General features: G+C 41.3%; 2 protein-coding genes across 2 annotated transcripts; both read right to left on the bottom strand.

The window, feature by feature from the left end:
- Positions 1-3,577: 3,577 nt before the first annotated feature.
- On the bottom strand, positions 3,578-8,266 carry sod1 (superoxide dismutase 1, soluble). The gene is made up of 5 exons (XM_033633905.2): positions 8,124-8,266; positions 5,964-6,060; positions 5,678-5,747; positions 4,062-4,179; positions 3,578-3,954 (listed from the first exon to the last, which is right to left on the bottom strand). Exons 1-5 carry the CDS (start codon positions 8,193-8,195, stop codon positions 3,847-3,849), a joined length of 465 nt encoding a protein of 154 aa, XP_033489796.1. The 5' UTR covers positions 8,196-8,266; the 3' UTR covers positions 3,578-3,846.
- A 696-nt stretch (positions 8,267-8,962) lies between these two features.
- Positions 8,963-21,049, bottom strand: scaf4a (SR-related CTD-associated factor 4a). Its single transcript, XM_033647732.2, has 19 exons — positions 20,884-21,049; positions 18,760-18,843; positions 18,580-18,624; positions 18,324-18,485; positions 18,077-18,209; positions 17,646-17,782; positions 17,338-17,514; positions 17,149-17,234; positions 16,938-17,022; positions 16,477-16,653; positions 15,394-15,467; positions 15,052-15,242; positions 14,745-14,845; positions 14,481-14,594; positions 14,223-14,379; positions 13,721-13,848; positions 13,278-13,431; positions 12,707-12,862; positions 8,963-12,585 (listed from the first exon to the last, which is right to left on the bottom strand). Exons 1-19 carry the CDS (start codon positions 20,911-20,913, stop codon positions 11,423-11,425), a joined length of 3,354 nt encoding a protein of 1,117 aa, XP_033503623.2. The 5' UTR covers positions 20,914-21,049; the 3' UTR covers positions 8,963-11,422.
- Between the last annotated feature and the right edge of the window lie 814 nt (positions 21,050-21,863).

Genomic DNA, 21,863 nt, shown 5'->3' on the forward strand with positions numbered 1-21,863 from the left:
GGACATTTCCAACCACTAGCACCACTACAATGTAAAAATATGCAAATCCCCTCGAGAAATTTTTTAATCGTGATAAGAAGGACAAAATATGATCCAATTCATCTGTAATGAAGCATCATACCTGTACTTGTGATAATTTGCGTTATGAAGAGTAGCAATGCCCTCTAAAGGATGATGCTGCTCAATACACAGTCCAGGTAAAAGCTGATGACAGCTTTTGGTGTCAGGACCTACCAAGGCTTTCAGATTCAGTAACAGCTTAAAAATCATCTCTTAAAGCTACTTGTTTTAAATGCTCGATGTTTGTCTTTTTATTGTACTGTTTTGTTAATGTCAAAATTCAATTTAAATCAATTGTATTTACAAAGCCCAATATCACAAATTACAGTTTGCCTCAGAGGGCTTTACATCATCCAACATCCTTCTGTCCTTTGGACCCTCACAGCAGATAAGGACAACTCCCCCCAAAAAACCCTTCAATAGGGAAAAAATGGTAGAAACCTTAGAAGAGCAACTGTGGAGGGATCCCTTTTCCAGGATGGACAGACGTGCAATAGACGTCATGTGTACAGAACAGATCAACAAACAGATGTACGGTCATCCATACGTCAAAATGAGAGGGAGAGACAGAGAGAGACTCATGGCAAACAGTAAGGACAATAACATTCATTTTATAACAAGGCTTTTAACCAAAACCAAGAAGCACAACCACATCACACAAGTTTTGGCCTTTTTGCATTGGCTCCCTGCTTATTTTAGGATTGACTTTAAAATCTTATTAATTACCTTTAAGGTTCTTCACGGCCTGGCTCCAGATTACATTTCAGACCTGTTAGCCCCTATGAACCTCTGCGTAGTTTGAGATCCTCGGGCAGAGGTCTTCTGCTTGTTCCAGAGTCCAGGCTGACGACCAAAGGGGACAGAACTTTTGCAATCAGGGCCCTGAGGCTCTGGAATGACCTGCCCAAGGATAAAAGGCTGTCTGAGTCACTGGCTTTGTTAAAGGCTCTCCTAAAAACGTACTTCTATCGGAAAGCATACCCTGACTTTGTCTGAGCTGTCTATTTTATTGCTATCTTATTGATGTTTCCCATTTATTATCTTGATCTTGATTTCAGTTTTGGCCTTCTTTATTTCATCTTTTACTCAGTTGACATGGTATCTATATGTAGCTTATATGTATCAGGCCAAAAGGTCCTGCAGGCCAGGGTCTTCAACCAGTTCAGTGACTTTTAGGGCTGCAACTAACGATTATTTTCATTGTCGACTAATCTGTCAATTATTTCTTCGATTAGTCGACTAATCATTTTACCAAAAAATGTGTTAAAATGTTGTTAAATGTCGGTCTGTCTCTCCCAAACCCCCCAAAAATCTCATCTAATGCCTTGTTTCATACTCACGCCAAAGGGTTTTAGTTCACCGTCATGGGAGAGTGTGTAAAGCTGCCAATATTTGAACGTAAGAAGCTGCAATAAGAGTATTTTGGGGTACTTTTATAGTACTTTTCTATGAAAAATGACTCAAACCGATTAGTCGACTACTGAAATAGTCACCGGTTATTTTAATAGTCGATTAGACAGCAATTAGTCAACTAATGGTTGTAGCCCTAGTGTCGTTAAGATCTTAAGTGTCTCCTTCAACATATCTTAAACATTCATTTGTCTTACCTGCAGCATGGCCTGTCTGTCAGGAAGACTGCACAGCATGATGACTGATCACCAGGGACCACAACACAGATATCAATATTTCAGAGCAGTGTCATGAGTCTGTAAAATTGTACAGGAGGAAAGTGCAAGTGACACAATAAAAACTGGAGTCCTAAAGATTTACACTGTTTAGAACATAATTATTGGTACACCACCTGTTTTTCATCCTCCATTCATGTATCTCAAACTTCAAATGTCTGTATGTGTTGTAGCCTATAATTCCTTTCTTGTGTTTGCCGAAACTGTTGAGCCTATTCAGTTAACTTACTACTCACCGGAAAGTAATTTAAATACTAGACACTAAGAGTAATTAGTTACATTACTAAGCGTTACTAAAATGTGCTACACAAAGGTACCTTTGTTACTGTTAGCAACAGCGACTAGCAAGGTGTAAGCTAGTTTAACGAGCAGCTAACCTACACGTTGGAGCCATTTAGTGACCGGAGAAAACTTTATCACGAAATAACGGTTATTAGCTAGTTGCTAAAAATGTATAACATGTAAATAACCTCGTTCATGACTTACCTGAAACGGCTTTTCTCTTGTTTAGGCTGATGCTAGCCTCACCTGTGGCTACATGTCTGGTACCGGTGTTATAACGACATTTGTGACCCGTTGGATTCTGTGACACCAGGGGCCCCCTGTTTCGTCACAGTTCCCATCAGGTACAGGTGCACACGGCCCACCAAAGATTTGCCAGGACACTCAGAACAAGTATTCCTATACTGTTAAGACTACTTGGTAATTTGATGTTTGTATGTTGGCTAGATAGAAGCTAAAATTATAGTGTTATAACTTGATGTGGACTCTGCAGCCCTTCACAAGACAGGGCCCCAAGATTACAGGTTACTGTGTAATTTAGTGCCATCTAGTGGTGAAGATGAAGAACTGAAACTTCTCTCATTGAGAATGTATGAGATACAGGTCTTTGGTCATGTGAATGGCCCTATCTAGAGCCAGTGGGCCTTTCACAAACCAGATCCTACCCACTCCCACTCTGTAACTCTGTTTGTGGTCGCCTTGACAGCAGACTGAAAACTTCGAGACAAACTTCCCTCTAAGCAGCAAGAAAAAGAAACTGTCACAACTTTTCGTAACCATGGAGAAAAATAAAGCTTTATCTTATTTTGTGTTCTTCATATGTATTTTTAGCACTTGTATTTTATCTGTATGTGCTGCTGTTGTTTATGAGTGTTTCTATATTATCTTTTGTCATTAAAATAAACAAGTAACTCCATTAATAGGTAAATACAAACTAAGAAATACTCTGTTTATAAGCTACTTTACAATACACACGCTTTACAACCAAATGAATGCGACTGTTGTCTAAACACTCGAGACTGGAATATTTTATTCTTCATACAGCATAACCTTTAATATATTGACGTTTGTCTGACAATATTAAATTTCTTAGTTTCAGCAGTTTACATTCTACACTCCTGGGGCAGCTACGTGACTCGCCCACCTTAACCTACACTTTAGCCCACAATCAGCCCCTTTGGCCTGCTGGCCCAGAAGGAGAAGCCTCAACAAAAATGCTAAGTTAGCAATTAGCTAGCTTTATAGTATTAGGTTAAAAGATGTGGTTACGTTTCAGGTAACATCTAATTTCTTACAATGTGATAGCAGGGTTCACTGTCACAATGGTGGGTTTTGTTTTGTACTAGTGGTGGGTGTAGTTCGTAGGGGTGTGTCATGTACGCTACACACAAAATGTCTGCAGTTATATATCCAAAATGTCCACTGTGAGAAATATATCATTCAAACTCAAATGCTCGACATATTAAGCTTAAATTCCATGGCTATTTCAGGTTTCTGTTTCAACTGTTATCTACACACACACACCAAACTGACAGAACTACCACACATGATTCAGATGGACAATTTATTCATCAGCTTTGTAAATTGTATACATCTGATTATCACTTGTGCGTTACCAATTCTTTGGGACCAAAACTACTCAGCAGACATATAAACACAAACAAACAACTGTCATGAGGAACTGACAGGGTAAAGCATGGCTCATCTACTCTGTAAATAAAAAGTGTACTGAAAAGGACAAACTGTCACATTAAGTAGCTATGTTGGTCTTAGTAAGTGCTGTGGGGAAAAACTGTTTCCAGTGCTTTGTGTTGATCGTTTACTGGGCGATGCCAATGACACCACAGGCTAGACGTCCACCAGCGTTGCCTGTCTTTAGACTCTCATCATTGCCCCCTTTTCCCAGGTCATCAGCCTTCTCATGGATCTGCACACAGGACAGACAGCGCAGTTAAAGGTTTTCATCATCAGCGGTTCATAGCCTTGATGCTCAATTCCAGGTGTAATAAAGTGTCCCCCCCCCCCCCCCCTTACCACCATGGTTCTGCCAATGATGGAGTATGGGCCATTGAGGGTGAGCATCTTGTCCGTGATGTCTATCTTGGCAACATTATCGCCTCCTGCAGTCACATTTCCCAGGTCTCCAACATGCCTATTTACACAAAAAAAAAAAAGATAAAAATTGCTTTTTTAGTTGTGGCGGTCTGTGAGAAACAAACCTCAACATCCTGCTGAATACCATTTCCAATCCCATAAATAGTGACAGAAATTAAGTTCAATGTTTCAACAACTAATGAACAGTTCCATATTTCAGGGGGGGACCTTTGCTGCATGTTGTACCCCTGTCTCTCTCCCCACGAGTCCCGTCTGCACCTCAAAAGTTGCGATCTAATAAAAAGGCCAAAAAGTGTAGCATCAAACAAGGGTTTCTATGTCTTAAGGAAAGTTGTATTTAAGACTTTTAAGGCCACTTTTTGAAGTGGGCACACGGTGGTACAGAGGTTAGCAATGTTGTTTCACAGCAAGAGGGTTCTTGGTTCGAACCCAGGGTGGGGGATCCCTTCTGTGCTGACTTCTTTGCATGTTCTCCCTGTGTCTGCATGTCCAAAGACATGACAAAGACAGGTTATTTTGTGAATCTAAACTGGCTGTAGGTGTGAATGTGAGCATGAATAGTTGTCTGCCAGAACAGAAAGCAAAACAATGCTGTCAAGTTCTGTGACTCGAAATCATTTGTTATCAGACACATCATCAAACTACAAATAAACATTGTACAAAACTATGCAAACCTTGCTGAGTTGTTGCTAAACCATAGTGATTAAGCCTTATCTTTTCAATCAGACATCTATCCTTGTCCCTGCAAGTTGTACAGAGTCATGATTTAGTCACTCATTTTTCATTTGAGGAAGCTTTAAATGTACTGCTGAACATGAGTCTATGGGTTCTGATAAATGGTAACCATTTGCATCATCTGTTATAATGAGCAACACGAAGCACAATGACTTGCTGAACATTGTAATTAAGGATAGACCGATACATCGGCTGGCCGATATATCGGGCTGATATTTGAGTTTTTTACTTGTATCGGCATCGGCCGATACGCGCGTGGGTTCGCGGATTTATTTTTCCCTGGCACTTTTTTTCATTTCAAAGTATGTGGTTAAGTTGAACAAAGCTGTTGAATCCTACTGTGTACAATAGTTGTTGTTTTATTTATGCTTCAGCTTAAATATTTGTTTATTTTATAAAGACATTACTGGAAGATTTAAGAGCACTGAACTCTTTTTTATTTGAATGTATAATAATAATAATAATAATAATAATAATAATAATAATAATAATAATATTCTACCTGTTCTACCTCAACTTTCCATCTTGTTTTAGTATTTTTTACTGTTCAATAAATGTTTCTTATTTTAAACTTGAGACCTGTAATATTTGTTATCATTATGTCATTTTTTTTTTTTTATGTAAATTGAGGGAGCAAAAGCAGTATCGGCCCCAAATATCGGCTCAAGAAAATCGGCAGTCCATAATCAGTCATCGGCTAAGGGTGATGGAAAAAAATCGGCATCGGCCCTAAAAAATCCATATCGGTCTATCCCTAATTGTAATGGCTCATATCAAGTCTTCCCTAAGACTGGTCTCACCTGTCCGCATCAGTAGGACCGGCATGATGCTTGTTGTGGGGGTTGAAGTGAGGCCCTGCACTGATGCACCCTGGGGGGGGGGGGGGAAGAGAGAGAGAGAGAGAGAGAGAGAGAGAGAGAGAGAGAGAGAGAGAGAGAGAGAGAGAGAGAGAGAGAGAGAGAGACACAGAGAGTCAGTCTGAGAGAAGGTTATCTGAAACCAGCAATGCACATATTACATTAATTTGCCAGTCCTGCAATTTAAGAGGCCTGTTAGATCAACATACAACTGCTGTCAGGTGCTCACCGTTTGTATTGTCTCCAAAAGCATGGACGTGGAAACCATGCTCACCAGGAGTAAGGCCTTTGATTTCTCCTGTCAGCTTCACAGGGGCTGAATCACTCTAAGAGAACAAGGTAACACGATTTGTCAGGAGAATACAAGAGACACAAAGGAGCTTTCAAAGCCAGGTGGCTAGAAGGACTTGAAGCTAAAGCAAACAAAGCAATGATTATTTCAGTGCCATTTGCTTTCTCAAGACAGTCAATTCTTAGTAACACATAAAAAAATCAAAATATAAAGGAAAGCTGTTCTACAAATGATGTCATATCCAATACAAAAAGGAATAAAAACACCCAAATTAATATACTGTAAGAGTAATATATTTCTCATGGATATATGGTTCTTAATATTTTGACTTTTGTTTTTTACTCTTTGTATTTGTACTTTATGCATTTGTTTAACTTTATTGTTTTTTGCGTGTATGTAAGTGTGCATTTGTATATGCTACTTAATATTTATCTAATTGATTAACTGGTCAGTCAATTGATAAACTGAACTTTTCTTTTTTAATTCTTAGCCTATTGTTGCTGTACAGGAAGTTTGAAATACTGAAAGAAAAACTGTAGTAAGAACCTTAATATGAAACTTAATTCAAAGATATTTTGATTCAAAAATTTTAAAATTAAAATTTAAACCTGTACCATAACTACTGTTGTTATCTATCTTAATTTATCATTGTATATCATCCATCCATTTTAACTAAGTCTCCAAATGACCTCACTCAATCACCCAATGATAAACATAAGCAAATTTCAATCTCTGAGAGGCCCCTTTTGTTGCTCAGAGTCTTGTGCTGCCTGGCAGGCTACTATCTGGCTCAATTTGACAGTCTGCTTATGACAGGACACTGACGTCACTGCATAAATGCAAGATTTGATTGGTTATAATCAACATAATGCTGAAGGCAGATGCCGTTGACTTAATATGAAATCAGGGTGTGCCATATTTAAACAAATGTGTGTTGAAGAAGAGAACACAGGACAGGTGTTTTTCAGAGCAAATATGAATGCAGTAGGTCACAAAAAAAATGCAATTCAGTTTCAGTTGTACTCAATGTCAAAGGCTGTGTTAATGGTTTTGCAACAGCAGTATAATTTAACTAAAATATGTCCTTCTGCCTTTATGGGTAGCACAAAGTGTCTCATTCTGTCCAAAATTGCATCACCAGCCCAAGACTAAAATATCACTGTATACACATGCATTTGCATCAAGATAGGATAGCCAGCTAAACTCCATGAACAATTAAAATAGACAAAATTTCAAATTCAACTGTCACCCTCGACTTCACAACCTTTTCACACATAAACTGCAGCCATGCACTTATCTAGACACTACCACGTTGCTCGGCCTCACTCCAACATGACCCTTATCAACCGAGACAAATACTCAACAAGAGCAGGCAGTGACTCAGCAAAAATATAATTAGTGGGCTCTCGTTAATGCAGCTTCCATTGATAGTGCACCTTTCGACTCTGACGAGGTTCTCAGCAAAATCACTACAACCAGAAGTGCTCCCCAACTTTAGTGTGGCTCAGCAAACACTAACCACATCAGATTGGCAATTGTAGCTTAATAAACTCACACTACAAACACTGGACTTATGCAACAGGCGTTTTCCACACGCGCTGTTGATAATTAACAAAACACGGGCCTTAAACGTTCAAAGGTTATGATTTTAATGGCAGCCAATGTTTTATGGCTGTCATTATTACTTAAACAAGTACGGCGTTCACATGAGCAGCCTGCTTTGACTAAAAAGTGTCACGTAACGTTACGAGTCAGTGACTGCATGCGCATTTAGCACTCATTGGTGTATTTAGACGGTGCAGGCTAACATTAATTTGCATTGACTATGCGTGCACGGTTAGATATCGTAACGCCATGCAAATATAGCAGCGGTTTGTTATATCAGACTAACTTCGACCCCTTGCCATTCAAATGTAAAACGTCGCTAGCTAGCTAGGTCTCCCGAAAACCGATCTAACCGACTTGAAGATGGAGAACTTAGCTAGCTTAGCATTCGTGCGCTAACGCTCCCAGGAGGATGCACGTCAAATCTCCAGGTAGTTTCCCTAAAATAACGAACAAGATATTTATTACTGTGAAAACAACTGCACGCCTTACCTCCTGCTCAAAATACACGGTCCCGCTGGTCTCTCCAGCTCCTTTCAACACACACACAGCTTTCAAAACCATCTTCGCAGCAGTTTCAGTAGACGCCTAAGTTTATAGTGCGCTTGCTAGAGACAACCAACTTGATGAAGTGCTTGGTGGGCGGGCGTATGATACAAGCAGCCAATAGGAGTCAAGCAGAATCAAAAAGCCAAGTTCTGATTGGTCGTTGGTGGGGAGCTGCCTATTACGCAGTGAGCAAATCCTTATCAAACTTTGCTCACATTGACTAACAGTCATCGGGCCACATGACAACTTTTAATCAACAATATCACATTTTAAATTGAAAGATGACACTTGTTATTACTAAATGTATTGCTGCCGTCTTAATTAATAGCAATATTGTCAATGAAAGGTCAAATATTTGCATAATATTTCCTATACTTTGGGGCTACATTGCTGGCAGTTACGCCATAAGCTAAAATAGGAACAAGTCCTTGATGGCAATGTTAGATGTTCTTACACAAACCATGATTTATTCCAGTCATTCGTGTTGCATATAAAGTACCAATGCTGCAGGGCAGGGATGTCAATAGGCCAATTCATGTGATATAAAGTCACATTGCCCCTGTCACAAGGAGCAAGACTGAACAATATGGGGGCCAATATAGTGCTAGTACTTAGACTTAACAAATGACAAATACGCTTACCTGTCTTCCTCCTCATCCTGGATGGTAAAGGGTTTAGAATTAATCCAAAATCACAAGTAAATATTGGGCGTTTGGCATGAAAAGAGACCATTATGTGTGCCAACAGCTGAGCATGGAATATAATTCGAACAAGCAAAATGATTTGGTACAAAAATAGTTTTATTAAAAACAATTTCCCCTGGCTGAAATATTGAAGATTTTATGTCCATGTCTTTTGAGTTCTTAACAAATCATAGAAACATCTGTCATCGTTTAAACTAATAGAAAAACGTTAAAGCAAGAGGCCTCTGTTGTTCCTTCCAAGTCAATTTTGCTTCTCTCGGATAAACTAATCACAGATCATAAACAACAATTACCATTACATCTTTAAATCGTCAGTGAAACAAGCGTATTTACAGCTGGGCGCCCAAAGCAACACTCTTCATTTCGTCACTTCAGTTTTGTCCTTGGTGCCTCTGTGAAATTGAAATTATTCAAGAACAGAGCTGGGCTTGTAGGATCTGGGCTTCAAATGCTGACTTAATATCAGGTGCAGTCTGTCTGCAGTGAAACAGACACTAAATTTGACAGTTGTGTCAAAGTCAACACAGAATTCAGCTACAGGGTTACATTTTGTAATTTCTTATGGCCAAAACTAACTTATATCTGTGTTTGACTGACATACAGTACATGAGACAAATCGAAAAAGCTTGTCTTCCCTCCCCACACAGGAAAAGAAAAGACCACCATAAACATGAAACTTAGCAAGTCTGCCTGCTAACTTGTGTATACACAACGTTCAAAAATCCAAGCTGGCACCTGAATTTTTGCATATTTTTTTGTGGATTGCACTACTTTTGTGTTGGATCTACAAGAAGTCCTTCTTTATCCCTTAACTGAAAAATAAAAATATACACATTTGGTTAATTTTAGACAACAGAAACAACTGATTACACACATCCTATAATTAAATTTTACTTCTTTGATGTAGATGTTAGTTTTGGAAAAAAAAGACTAACAGACGATTTAAAAGAAACCGAGATAAAATTCCATTTAACCAGAAAAAAATGTTGTTTGTTCAGCAGTTTTTGAACAGCTCTCCTGGTTAAGTCTCTTTCTTTGCAAATAAATGTACCATTATCTGTCTAGATCACTCAAACTTCTGAAACAAAGCCCACTTATATAACATCATCAAATTTCTTTACTTCCTACATATTCCAAGGGAGATATGCCACAATACACCCGGATGTACCCTTTCTTTTGTTCTAAATTTTTCTGTATGTTTTGTTGAAATGGCTTACTTGAAATGCCTCTTAGCCCATCAGTCACAATGTTTGTTAAGCAAAATGAATTGGATTATGCCAGAGTTAAAGTTCAAGTCCTTGGTTTTGAGTCCCCTACAACAGTTTGTTTTGTCCAATATATTAGTAACCAAACAAAATGATTATATGCACACATAAAAGACAGTACTGTCAAAGAATGTGAAGCATTCTTGACTCCCTAAATAATGCGATGAATGGCTTAGGAATTGGATGTAATTCCTGCTATCAGTAAAATATGATTACCAAGTCTGATTCACAGACCTTGTGAGAGTTAGCTCAGCTTCTAATCTGTCCTACGTTTGTAAGAGTCCCAGTGCTAGTGGAATACATAAAAACCTAAATAAAAACCATGTACTGGGAGTGGAGTTTTCTTAAAGAATGGAGACAATACTCTGGTTTATTCTGCCTGAAATAAAGTGTGGTTCAAGGGGTGAAAAGTGGGGACTTATTCAAAGGGAGAGGTCAACAAATTGTGTGTGTAATTTACCAACATGTCTTTTACAATTTGTTTTTATCTCTGTTTAAACACCTACAAGTAACATGAGTGGATTTTAAGGCCACCTTAGTCTTATCAAAGCTGTGTCTTACTGGCTAGGATCTCGCAATGAGGAGCCGACATGAAACACAAGACGAGATGAAAACAGAGAAAAATCAATGGTGCCTATATTATCAGTTATTTGCGAAGATATTCAGTGTATGACATGACATTTTGGCAGATTTAAAAAAAAAAAAAGAATAAAAAATGAACATATTCATCGTGCTGGGGAGTGCCTGCTATCAAACACATAAGGCAATGACGTAAAAATAAATTTGTCACAGAAGTCATTCGTTTTCTCCGTCTGCAAACCAACTTGAGTAAAAACATAAAAGCTAAGATCAAATTAACCTCAAATGGACAGAGCTAAGTTAACACGCACTCCGATAATTCTTATGACTTACAGGAAAAACAGTTAACAGCCAATATTTAACTACAGCAATTTTACCATACTGATTCTCATGTGGTCGTGTGTTTTGAGAAACAGATGCAAAGCCAAATTTGACCATAAGCCGAAATGCCAGAAAACAATCATTTTACATGTTTGACGACACGTGTGGGAGATGTTTGTTGCTGCGATGTGATACTGCCCAGAAACTGTCAATTACCAACTGACAAACTGTGACGAGCTAGAATTCATATGCCAGGAGTTGAGGCTGACTCATAGTGAAAAAAAACCCAACATTTTTTTTTTTTTTTTTTTTTTTTTTAAATCGTTGAGTGGTTCACAGCAGTCTCTGGCTGAAGGAGCAGCAGTGAGCCAGTCTATGATTCTGCTTCCTGTTTAGTTTCTGTGGGCTCACTTTGAGCTGAAGGTGAGGGCTCAGAGGGCTTTGGCTCTCCTGCAGCAGTAGTAACCCCTGGGGACGGAGATAAAAGTTCAGATTCTGCCTTCTTTTCAGAAGCCTCCACACTTGGTTCTTCACTGCTTTCTGTGGTAACCACAGGAGTCAGTCGAGGTTGCTCTGTGCTGTTCGAGGTCCGAAATCTGTCCATTTTTTCCAGTTCGGCCAATCGATCATCTCTGTCCCACCGCGTGGTCCTCTCTCGCCGTTCTGACCGCCTCGGCCTTTCCCCTTCCTTTCCTTCAGCTCCTCTCCCTCTGTCTCGACTCCCTCCTTCTCCCCTTCCTCTTCCTCCTCCCTCTCCCCTCCCCCGCTCTCTATCCGCATCATCACCCCTCCCTCGCTCCCTGTCGCTATCCAGGCTGTTCCGCCTTTCCCTCCAGTCTCGTCTGTCTCGGTCTCTGTCTCGATCACGGTCTCTATCCCGATCTCTGTCTCTCTCCCATCCTCCTCCTCGGTGATCTCCTCCATCTTCCTGCCAGCCTCCGAGCCTGTCCCTCCCATCCATCCTATCACCACCTCCACCCCTTCCTCCATCACCAAATGGCCGCCTTCCACCTCCAAAACCTCGATCCCTCTCTCTATCCCTGTCTCGATCTCGATCCCACTCCCTGTCCCTCTCTGGCTCTCGGTCCCTGAATCCAGGCCTGTCTCCCCTGAATGGTCGGCTATCCATTTCTTCTGGCCCGTCCAGGCCCCGTGGTACCCCTGGTCTGATAAAAGGAGGAGGAGGACCTTGAGGAGGGCCATGCCCATGTGGAAGGAAAGGAGCCCTCATATTGTGGGGAGGGAGCAGCCCAAAGCCTCCTTTAGGTGGAGGAGGGTCATGGTGCATCATTTGAGGGTGTGGCCCTCTGGGTATCATCTGTGGGGGCATAGGTGGCATGTTGGGGTGAGGGGGTCGTGGCCCGTGAGGTGGAGGGAAACGCTGCATGTGTGGTGGTGGGGGAACCGGAGGACGCTGGAGTGGGATTATACCTGGTCGTGCACCAAGCAGACCACCAGAAGGGGGTTGGATGTTCCCTGGAGGACCACCTGGGAGAGAACCTGGAAGTGCACCTGGAGGTACACCTAACTGGTTACCTGATGGGGAAACACATACAAATAAATTTAACTCAACTTTGCTAACTACCCAAAAGCAAAAGAGCAGACTGAGAAACAACATGTCACTTTGGAGAAAGCTCAGAGAGGAAGACAGACTGACCCATAGGTCCCATCTGGTTGTTGAAAATGTTGGGACCCTCCGGGACCTCGTCATTTTTCCTGTGGCCCAGACCCGCTGGGTCCAGAGGCGGGTCTTCAATGCCACCTTTGGAGGGAGGCGGGGGACCGAGAGGCATGGCACCTGGGGGAGGAAAACCTGGGAGAGGAAGGGTGAAAGGAGTTAGGGTTTAGTTTGTTTGGGCTGGTGTGGCAACTGTCAGTCCGCATGGACTTAACAACTGCATGATACCTCCTAAAAAGAAGGACTGGTGTGAATTGTTTGTGCAAGAGCAAAACGGACTGGCAACACGACTTTATTATGAGACTAAAAACAAGTTAAAACAGCAGTGTTTTGTGTTTGCATTCTTGCCCCCCTTAGTATTATGGCTCAAGACAACATTTTGTCCTATTTCAACTTTTCTATTATTACTGAGCCAGATAAACACACAAAGACACACAAAATACTACATCTTGCTTTCAGTCCTGATACTCATTCAAGAATATGTACGAGAGAGACGAGAGAGAGAAACTGAATGAAAGCATGTGAGAATGTCAGCTAAGGGAGGCGCTACCTGGAGGCATCTGCATGGGGTTGAAGCCAGGTCTGATGAAAGGAGGAGGGGGGACGCCTGGAGGGAAGGAAGGCGGGGGCATGCCTATTGGACCAGGAAACACAGGAGGCTGGAGAGAACCCACACCAACCATTGGCTGCTGCATTGGAGGAACCTGGGAACATTTACATGAATTTATTGCAGATGTCAAGTGAGAAAGGTACTATACTTTCCAGTGACAAACCTTGAACAACAATTAAAATCATCTTATCTAAGCTAACTTATCTATTCTAATGTAGGTATGGACCAGCTGTTTTACCAGCTAGTCATACTATTTCAAATGTTGCCTCCATACTTATCTACCATTTGCATAGATTGTTGAAAAACAGCAGGCATACTCTTAATCACAGCAAGTTTTATCTCCATTTCATTTATACTAGTAACATGTTGCAGCTGTTGTTAACCTGTGCAGGAGGAGGAGCTGCAGCAGCCAAAGGTAATACTTGTGGTTCCTCAGGCTGCTGTGGCTCTGAACGGCCGTTGTGGGTGAGCTCCTCCTGCAGACCGAGAGTCTTCCTCACACCAATCCACTCTGGAAAAACACAGAAACAATTCAGACTTGACATTTTTGGCTCTGACAGATCAAACTGTGTGACTAACTGGTAGGACGTACACTGCTTTGTTGGTCAACTGATTGGTCAATAGGCTCCTGTCCTACTGTAATAAGGCTTTGTCCACCATAGTGTTTTATTGCCAGCTGAAAATGCCAGCAGCTCTTCTGATAAGGCCATACTGGAAGCGCTGGAGCGCTTTCAAAGTGCAGCATTTTTTCACCTGACACACTTTGGTCACCCTGACTACAGCCCTACTAAGTGGACTTCCCGTATAAACTTCTTGTGGTGGGATTATATATCATAACTTGTTTGTATGATATGCTCATGTGTTTGTGCCTGTCAGAGTTTTTACCAGGTGATAAGGTGTCTACATCCAGTATTCCTCCTTCTTTTAGCTCCTCCACCTGAGACTCTTTGATTTTAGACCAAGGTATGTAGGTGACACCCATCTCCACATCCCAGTACTGCTTAAATTCAGACTTAATGCCTTTGTTCAAAGCCCAGGCAATCTGTCAAGAAATAAACAAACACAATTCTTAATTCAATAAGACAATTCTCAGTTTTGTTTTTTATTTGCTGTACTAAGCAGCAGTCTGTGTTGCTCACTCACCTTGATGGCTTTCTGGTTCACTTTGTGAGTTCCCCTACTGAGCTTCTGCAGGGCCCTGAAGGCATCTTGCCTATGTATCATGACAATATAGGCACAGCCACGTGGAGGGATCATCTTCAGAAGAGGAGGAAGACAAGCAGACAGGTGAGGAAAAAAAAATCTGTAGTTTTTATTTTTGGATGAGCAAATACAAATGTCACTGTTACAAACACAGGACATGGCCACAGTTGAATCAATGTGTCTGATCAATATAAATCCACTTACATTGATGGACTCTATCTGCCCAAACTCCTCCAGTAAACAGGCAACATCTTGCTGTTGCGTTCTCTTGTCCAACTGGCCCACCCAGAGAGTTGTACTGCAAACTGCAAAGCAGACAGAAAACATGAACAAGAGCTAAGAAATGCTAAAATATATGCAATACTTAGATTTTGATTTTTTTAAATTTTATTTTATTTTTTTTTTTGAGGAACCCAGTGACAGAAAAACACACTACGCACACATAACAGATGATTTCAGGTCCATGTCTACCTACGAGAACAACTATGACCATAAACAGATTATGACTCACTGCTTAGTGTCTCGCTTTTGGGTGGTGGGAGGCCTTTCTGTCGCCGCTCTCTCTCCTTCTCTCTCTCCCGGCGTTCCTGCGAGCGAGAGCGTGGGGAATGGTGACGGCGGTCTCTGGAACGCGAGCGCGATCGCCTGTGTCTGGATCGTCGTGTACGGGAATTAGACCGTGACCTCCTCCGCTTTGGAGACCTGGAGAAAAAGAACAGACATTGAAACTCATGATATCTTCACAACAAATATGCACTGCTACTTTTCTGCGTAAAACAAAATTACTGGTAGAGGATTAATCACAGTGGCGAGATGGAAACTTAGTTTGACACATAACATCTCAGATGCTTACCTGGAGCCTGAGTTTGACCGTCGACCATGTCTGCCATCTCTCATTGCTGAACGGTCTGCATCCATTGACAAATCCTGATATATTTTGGGAAAAGAAAAGAAAGAAAAATTATCAAAAAATAAAACATACTTCTTATGCCCAGATCACACAGAGACGCACCGCAATGACTTTTTTTTTTTAAATTAAATGCCACTAGGGGAAAAAAGTTTGCTGCGCCTTGTTATTGTTGCCAGGTAACGACTTGCTCACTTCCTTATTCTAACCTTCCCGTGTAATCAATCTACCGTTTATTTATTTATTTCACTTATTTGACAGTAATTAGTATCTAGTTCCTAAAATGTTGAGACAGAGAGTACTTGCTGTAGCTCTGGTGGAGGGTGAGAGACTGTCAGCAAATAGTTTGTTGGGCACAGGGAAACAGAGATCTGTGTGGGTACATGAGACCCTAAAAAAAGAGGGTGGATTACAGCATGTACCACCAGCTGGTCCAGGAGCTTTGCCTCGATGATGGTCGTTTCCAGGCATATTTTAGGATGCCTCAGGGGCAGTTTGCCAACCTGCTATCTATCATCAGGCTGTATAGCTCTGGGTATCGGGCAAACGCTACCACCAGTTTCTCCTGCATTATTTACCAACTATAAACATGATATTGCGACTACCACAGAAGACCCACCACCTATAAAGTCATCCGATTGGACAATGGGAAAAAAGATGACAAAAAAGAGAGATGACGCGGGGCGTTTTCTGCTTTGAGTTGATGTTTTTTCATCTTGGGGTGTTCAGAGCGCCCTGGCAAAAACGAGCGTAGAAACGTGAGGTGTTTCACAGCGGAAAAAAGAAATTAAAAACAACTGCAAAAATTACAAAAAGGCGCCTCCAGCTGCTAAAACGCCTTCGGTGTGATCAGGGCCTTAATCTTCTACTTCAGTTAAGCATGGCACTTTTAGCCACATTAGGCTGTTTTCCAAATTTCTGGCATTAGATTTCAATTTTAACGCAAATTGGCAAAACTTTCTTTGCCAACTTAATTTACCTAAAAACAGCTAGTTAGATTTTACATATCCTGTGTGTTGTTAAGTCTACCTGTTGTTGCTGAGCGGCACTGTGGGGAGGGAATACTCCTGGGAAGCCTGGAGGCCCAGTAGAACCAGGAAGGGTCTGCCCTGGCACAGCATGCCCTATGGGAGGCATCATAACGGGGAAGCTTTGTCCTGGAGGTAGACCATAGCCCTGGAGCTGGCCATTGGGAGGGAGAGGAGCCTAAAAAAGACAACTGGAATTAATATTGTGCACATACCACACGGTTTTACAAATGTAAATGTAAAACATAAAATCAATTTGACAGATAGAAATGTGTCCCTGCCTACATAAAGTACTGAAACTGTTATTGTAACATAACGTACAATAGCTATAGTGATTAGAAACTTAAATTTGATAGCATGTTAAAGTTTAAAGTAAAAACAGAGAACCTAAAAGAAAACAAGTATCGGAGAATTCAACGGAGGATCAGTTATTTTATAACAGGAAATGATTATGCTTCTTACCTGTTGTGAGAGGTCTTGCAACATGTTAATCATCGGTGGTTTAAAGTGCTCCATGTGCTGTGGGAAGGCTGGAGGCTGCTGCATACTGTGATGATAAAAATATCCCCATTAGCTTCACAGCTTTTAGTTCATTTTGCAAAAATCCAAAAGAGCTTCCCACTGCTTGGCAGAGCAGAGCTGCTGTTTTATATGTAATAAATCAGGGGCTTACAAGGAGGCTTGTGATGACATTTCATCCTTCTTTGTTTCTTCTCCAACTTCTGGTTCATCATCGTAGTCAAACCGGTCCAGCAATGTCTAATAGAAAGAGAGAGGTTATGTATAAAGTGCCCAAATTCTGATGTTTCTACTGTCATTTAACATAGCTGTTGATGTCATATGCAAAAAAACACACTGCCACCTTGTCAAAGGCCGTCATCTGCTGGGTGGCTTGGGTGGGCAGAGGTGGTTGTGGGGCGACCATGCCCATGCCAGTAGTGACGTTCGGGGCCTGTGTTTGAACAGTAGGGACAGGAGGCTGAGTGTCGGTGTCAGGCTTCGCTGGCTGCTGCTGAAAGTTCTGGAGCATTTGTTGAAGCTGAAAATCCCGGTGACAAAGGGTGAAAGAAGAGTTATTAGTGAGAGTATTAAGAAATGTGCAAGTAAAGATAATACAATCATAATGACTGAGGTCTAAGCTAATGCCAGTCTGCACTGGTGTACACACACCTGCTGACCCTGTGTGGACTGGAAGAGCTGTGCCACAGCAGCAAAGGCATCGGAGTTTTGCAGCTGAGCAGTGGATGTCATGGTGGAGTTTGCCGTTACCGCAGTAACTGGCTCTTTGGCTGGAGGTGGAGATGAACCTGAGGGAAAAGACACAGCATGAACGTGTGTGTCAGCAGCACACAGACACCTTTGAACGCCAGATTCACTCACAGATACTTCAGCATATCAACATTTTTTTTCTGCAATATAAATTTAAAAGGCTAATTTACAAATTTCTCCTCTAAGCAAACAAAGATTATTTTCACTAGTAAATGTAACAGCAGGAACTTGTGCTGATGAAATCAGCAGAAAACAAATGATCAAAATTTAAAAACAGCATCATGGACTTACAGTAACCACTACTGCATCATGTGTACAAACACACACATTACCTGGGTCATCTGAGCCTGTGTAGGGTGCAGCTGCACTGCTAGAGCCAGCGGCCATGTCCAAGAGGGGCTGAATAACCTCAATCTTAAACACGCCATTCTTCTGCCACAGGTTCAACACCCGCACAATCTTACTCTACAAAAGGAAAATAAGACAGCAACGAAACAAGTGAAGGAGAGAGAATAACAACGGAGCCGATTTAAGTGACACTACAACCCACAATTTTCATCACATTGAATTTTTTCTTACCCTGTCCTCTACTGGGCAAAGGCAAAGGTTCTCAAAGGTTCCTGTTATGTTTTTGGTGAATCTTGGGCCAAACACGTCCTTGTCTGTTCCAAACTGGTGTCTGGACTGCCTAACAATGGAATCCACCACATATAGGCCCGCTACCTTGTACTCAGGCTTACACTGGAGACAGCAGAAGGAGAAAGCAGATTTGGGTTTATTCACGTTCCGTGAGTTAAAAATGGGTTTTAACTGAATTAAGACAGGTTCGTCTCACCTTTTTGATAAACTTTTCCACAATCTGGACCACATGTTTGTAGAGCTAATAAAGAGAGAACCAAGTGAGCATGTTATTGTCTAGATAAAGGCTCAAAAAATAAGGGGTGTGATACAACGAATATTGTTCAAATAAACAGAATTAACTCTCGAACCGAAGGAATGCCAAACTCATTCTTACTTTCATAGCTTTGATGGCTGATTTGGTGATGGAGATCATCTTTGCCCGTGAGATTGGGGGCTTGGAGTCCATCAATGAGAATAACTAGAGACAGAGTAGATAACAGAGGAGTGAGATGGGAGAAAAAAATAAAATAACAGAGAGGGCAGTGCTTGGAGGGTTTCAGAGGTGACACCAATCCTTTCTACTCCATTGCTCTTGATATCCAAAATAAAACATGATATTATACCTAATATTATAAGCTTTACACAATAAATATCAGTCTTAAAATGTTTATCATCATTTAACACTGGTTAATGATAACATTTGATTCATTAATTGGATTCCTGATCTTTTATTTTTGCAACAAATGATGATCTGAATGCTGAGACTGTGGTTAAGTGGACTATGCACTTTTTCACTGCCTCTGTATCCTGAGTGACTGTTGTATTGTTGAGTACTCTTTGATGGAGGCATAGGGATAAAAGCTTTGGTGTTACAGTGCATTCTGCCTCAAACAGTGAATGCGTGAAATCTTTGCTTGTTTCTATTGTTCAACACTTTCATTTTCCATCTGCTACACAGCCTTTGACACACTTGAAACTCTTGTGTGGTTTTGTAAAACAGAAATTCACAATTCCTCCTCAGGGCTGAGGGGACAATAATATAGAGCTGCAGCAATTCATAAATTAGTTGTCATTTATTTAATGAATCTCCAACCAATTTGATGGCCAACTGATCGGTTTGAGTGTTTGGTTTTTTTTTTTATTAAAGAAGGTCAAAGTTCTGGGAGTCCAGCTTCTTAAATGTGAATATTTTCTAGTTTCTTTACTCCTCTATGACAGACAGTAAACTGACTGTCTTTGGGTTGTGGACAAAACAAGACATTTGAGGATGCCATCTTGAGCTTTAAGACACATACCAACATTTTTCACCATTTCCTGACATGTCATAGCCGAACCAAGTAGTAATTGATTATCAGAGGAAATAACTGACAGACTAATCGACAATTAAAATTCACGTTAAAAGCAACCCTACAGTGATACATTCTGACTGTTTTGAAATGAGGATCGAAAAGGTCAACACAGGATACAGTCTTTACAGTGCAAAGAATTTGAGATAAACCATACAGAGTCGTTGGGTGTCTTCTTTAAAGGATGCTAAAGCATCTTAATGGCTGTGTGGTTCATGGGGCTGTTGCTTTACTCAGTCTGAGATAAATAAAATGGTTTAGTGTCTGAGAGAAATTTATTTGGACATAACTGTTGTACATATTTGCTTATTTAACAAGTGTGGGAAGTATACAGTGACATATATGTCATGTTTACATAACGTATTATCTCTGTTTTTGTGCCAGACAGAAACTGCTATTGAAAGTGCAATACAGTTTCCAATAATTACCAGAAAATGCCATTGAAAGTGCCATGGGGTTATAATGTTAATGATGTGGTGCAACACAGAAGTATCAGGACAATCTCGATATGCTATGATTACAGGTTTGTGTTTTTCACTCAGTCTCAGTGGGCCCTGCCCCTGTACCTGTTGTATTCAAAGGTTAAAAGCTAGTTTTTCAGCAGAAGCAAGATTAATCAGAAACACCAACAGATATCCTGACCTGTCTTCAGATCTGACATCAACCATCAGTCATCTGGCCTTACTGTGACTGAGCCTGGCATCTTATGATCAAACAGAGGCTGAGTATATCACTGAAGCGATTATGATTGCAAGCTTGCAGCGTGACAACAAGAGGATAGTGTGTGTTTGCCTGTAGCATTGTTAACAACACCTATGTTGGTAACCATGCTCTTACGAGCTAACGTTAACGTAAACGTTAGTCTTACGAACTTTGTGCAAGGTTACTAGAACCAAAGTGGACTGGCTACCGCTGCGTTAGCTTGCTAATTTAGTTAGCAGAAAGCCCTAACGTTTGTTTAACACCAACATTACTTGCGCTGCAGGTGTAGCTACAACACAAACGCTAACTCAGTTAGCCCTAAGCCAGGTAAGACGGACATGTCCAGCTAGCTCGCCGAGCAGGCCCACTGGTCAGTCTTGCTTGGTTAGCTCCACAGCAACACAGCACCATGACCAGCACCGCCAGACTCGGTGACTTCAGGGTCTCAGCGAGCCCTGAGAGCAGCTTACCTCGTGGTTAAAGGCGTTGACGGCGTCCATGATTGCCCAACGCTCCGAGCCTTTCCCTAAACTCCCGATTCCCCGCTTACAGCGATGATTTTTCGAGGAAGGGTCGGTACAACATGTCCGCTCCCGGTAGCTAACGACTGTTAGCCTAGCATCGGTAGCTCTCAGGTCGGCGGGCACAGCAAAGCATGATGGGATTCGAGTCTGTTGTTCTAGGTTTTGTCCACAAGGTGGCGGAGAAGTGCTGCAGGGACTGAAAACACGTGGACAGGGCAGGGGACAGGGTTGTCCACGAAGTGTCCTTATAGATGTCGTTGATTTAACTCTGGACAAAGATTAGCTTTGGGTTGCGCCCTGCTTTTCTCGTGCTCTTTGCATTGTCGTCATGGCAACGACCCAAGTCGTCTTCAGGCGCCCATCAGGTAGCTACAGTGCACATACAGCAGACTGCACATGCAATATTAGCCTATATTTACTATATTAACTCTCAAATATCAGTCCCTGTTACTATGCTTGAGTACTATATGACGGATAAGATTGAAATACTACTTCTACTACTATTAGAAGTATTAGTACTGTGGCACACAAACAAAAGTGGGAATTCCTACTGTTGCCATCACCTTCTGTTTCTGGGATGAAGACTGAGCAATATACATCAACCTTTAAAGCAAGGATGTCAAACTCATTTTGGTTCATGGGCCACATACAGTCCGATTTGATCTCGAGTGGACCAGACCTGTAAAACCACTACATAATAACATATGAATAACAACACTTTCAAATGTTTCCCTCCCTTTTAGTGTGAAGAAGTACATTCTGAAAATATCCATTCACAAAACAGATGATGAACAGCCTGAGATGTCTGAAGAAAAACAAGTGCAGTTTCCACTGTACGTCTCAGTGTGTCCACATTCAGCCACTTCACTAATCACTGCCATAACATGTCCATTTTCCCATACATTTCCACTTCTGTGTATAAATGC

This window comes from Epinephelus lanceolatus, chromosome 11 (genome assembly GCF_041903045.1).
Source record: "Epinephelus lanceolatus isolate andai-2023 chromosome 11, ASM4190304v1, whole genome shotgun sequence".
NCBI classification, from domain to species: Eukaryota; Metazoa; Chordata; class Actinopteri; order Perciformes; family Serranidae; genus Epinephelus; species Epinephelus lanceolatus.

Excerpts from the sequence above, each read along its gene's own strand:
- sod1 (XM_033633905.2), bottom strand. The coding sequence starts at position 8,195 with ATGGTTTTGAAAGCTGTGTGTGTGTTGAAAGGAGCTGGAGAGACCAGC. Across the intron at positions 4,180-5,677 it reads GGTCCTACTGATGCGGACAG|GCATGTTGGAGACCTGGGAA; the intron begins GTGAGACCAGTC and ends TTGTGTAAATAG. Across the intron at positions 3,955-4,061 it reads TCATTGGCAGAACCATGGTG|ATCCATGAGAAGGCTGATGA; the intron begins GTAAGGGGGGGG and ends TCCTGTGTGCAG.
- scaf4a (XM_033647732.2), bottom strand. The coding sequence starts at position 20,913 with ATGGACGCCGTCAACGCCTTTAACCACGAG. Across the intron at positions 17,515-17,645 it reads AGTCCACACAGGGTCAGCAG|CTTCAACAAATGCTCCAGAA; the intron begins GTGTGTGTACAC and ends CGGGATTTTCAG. Across the intron at positions 15,243-15,393 it reads CGGTCAAACTCAGGCTCCAG|GTCTCCAAAGCGGAGGAGGT; the intron begins GTAAGCATCTGA and ends CTTTTTCTCCAG.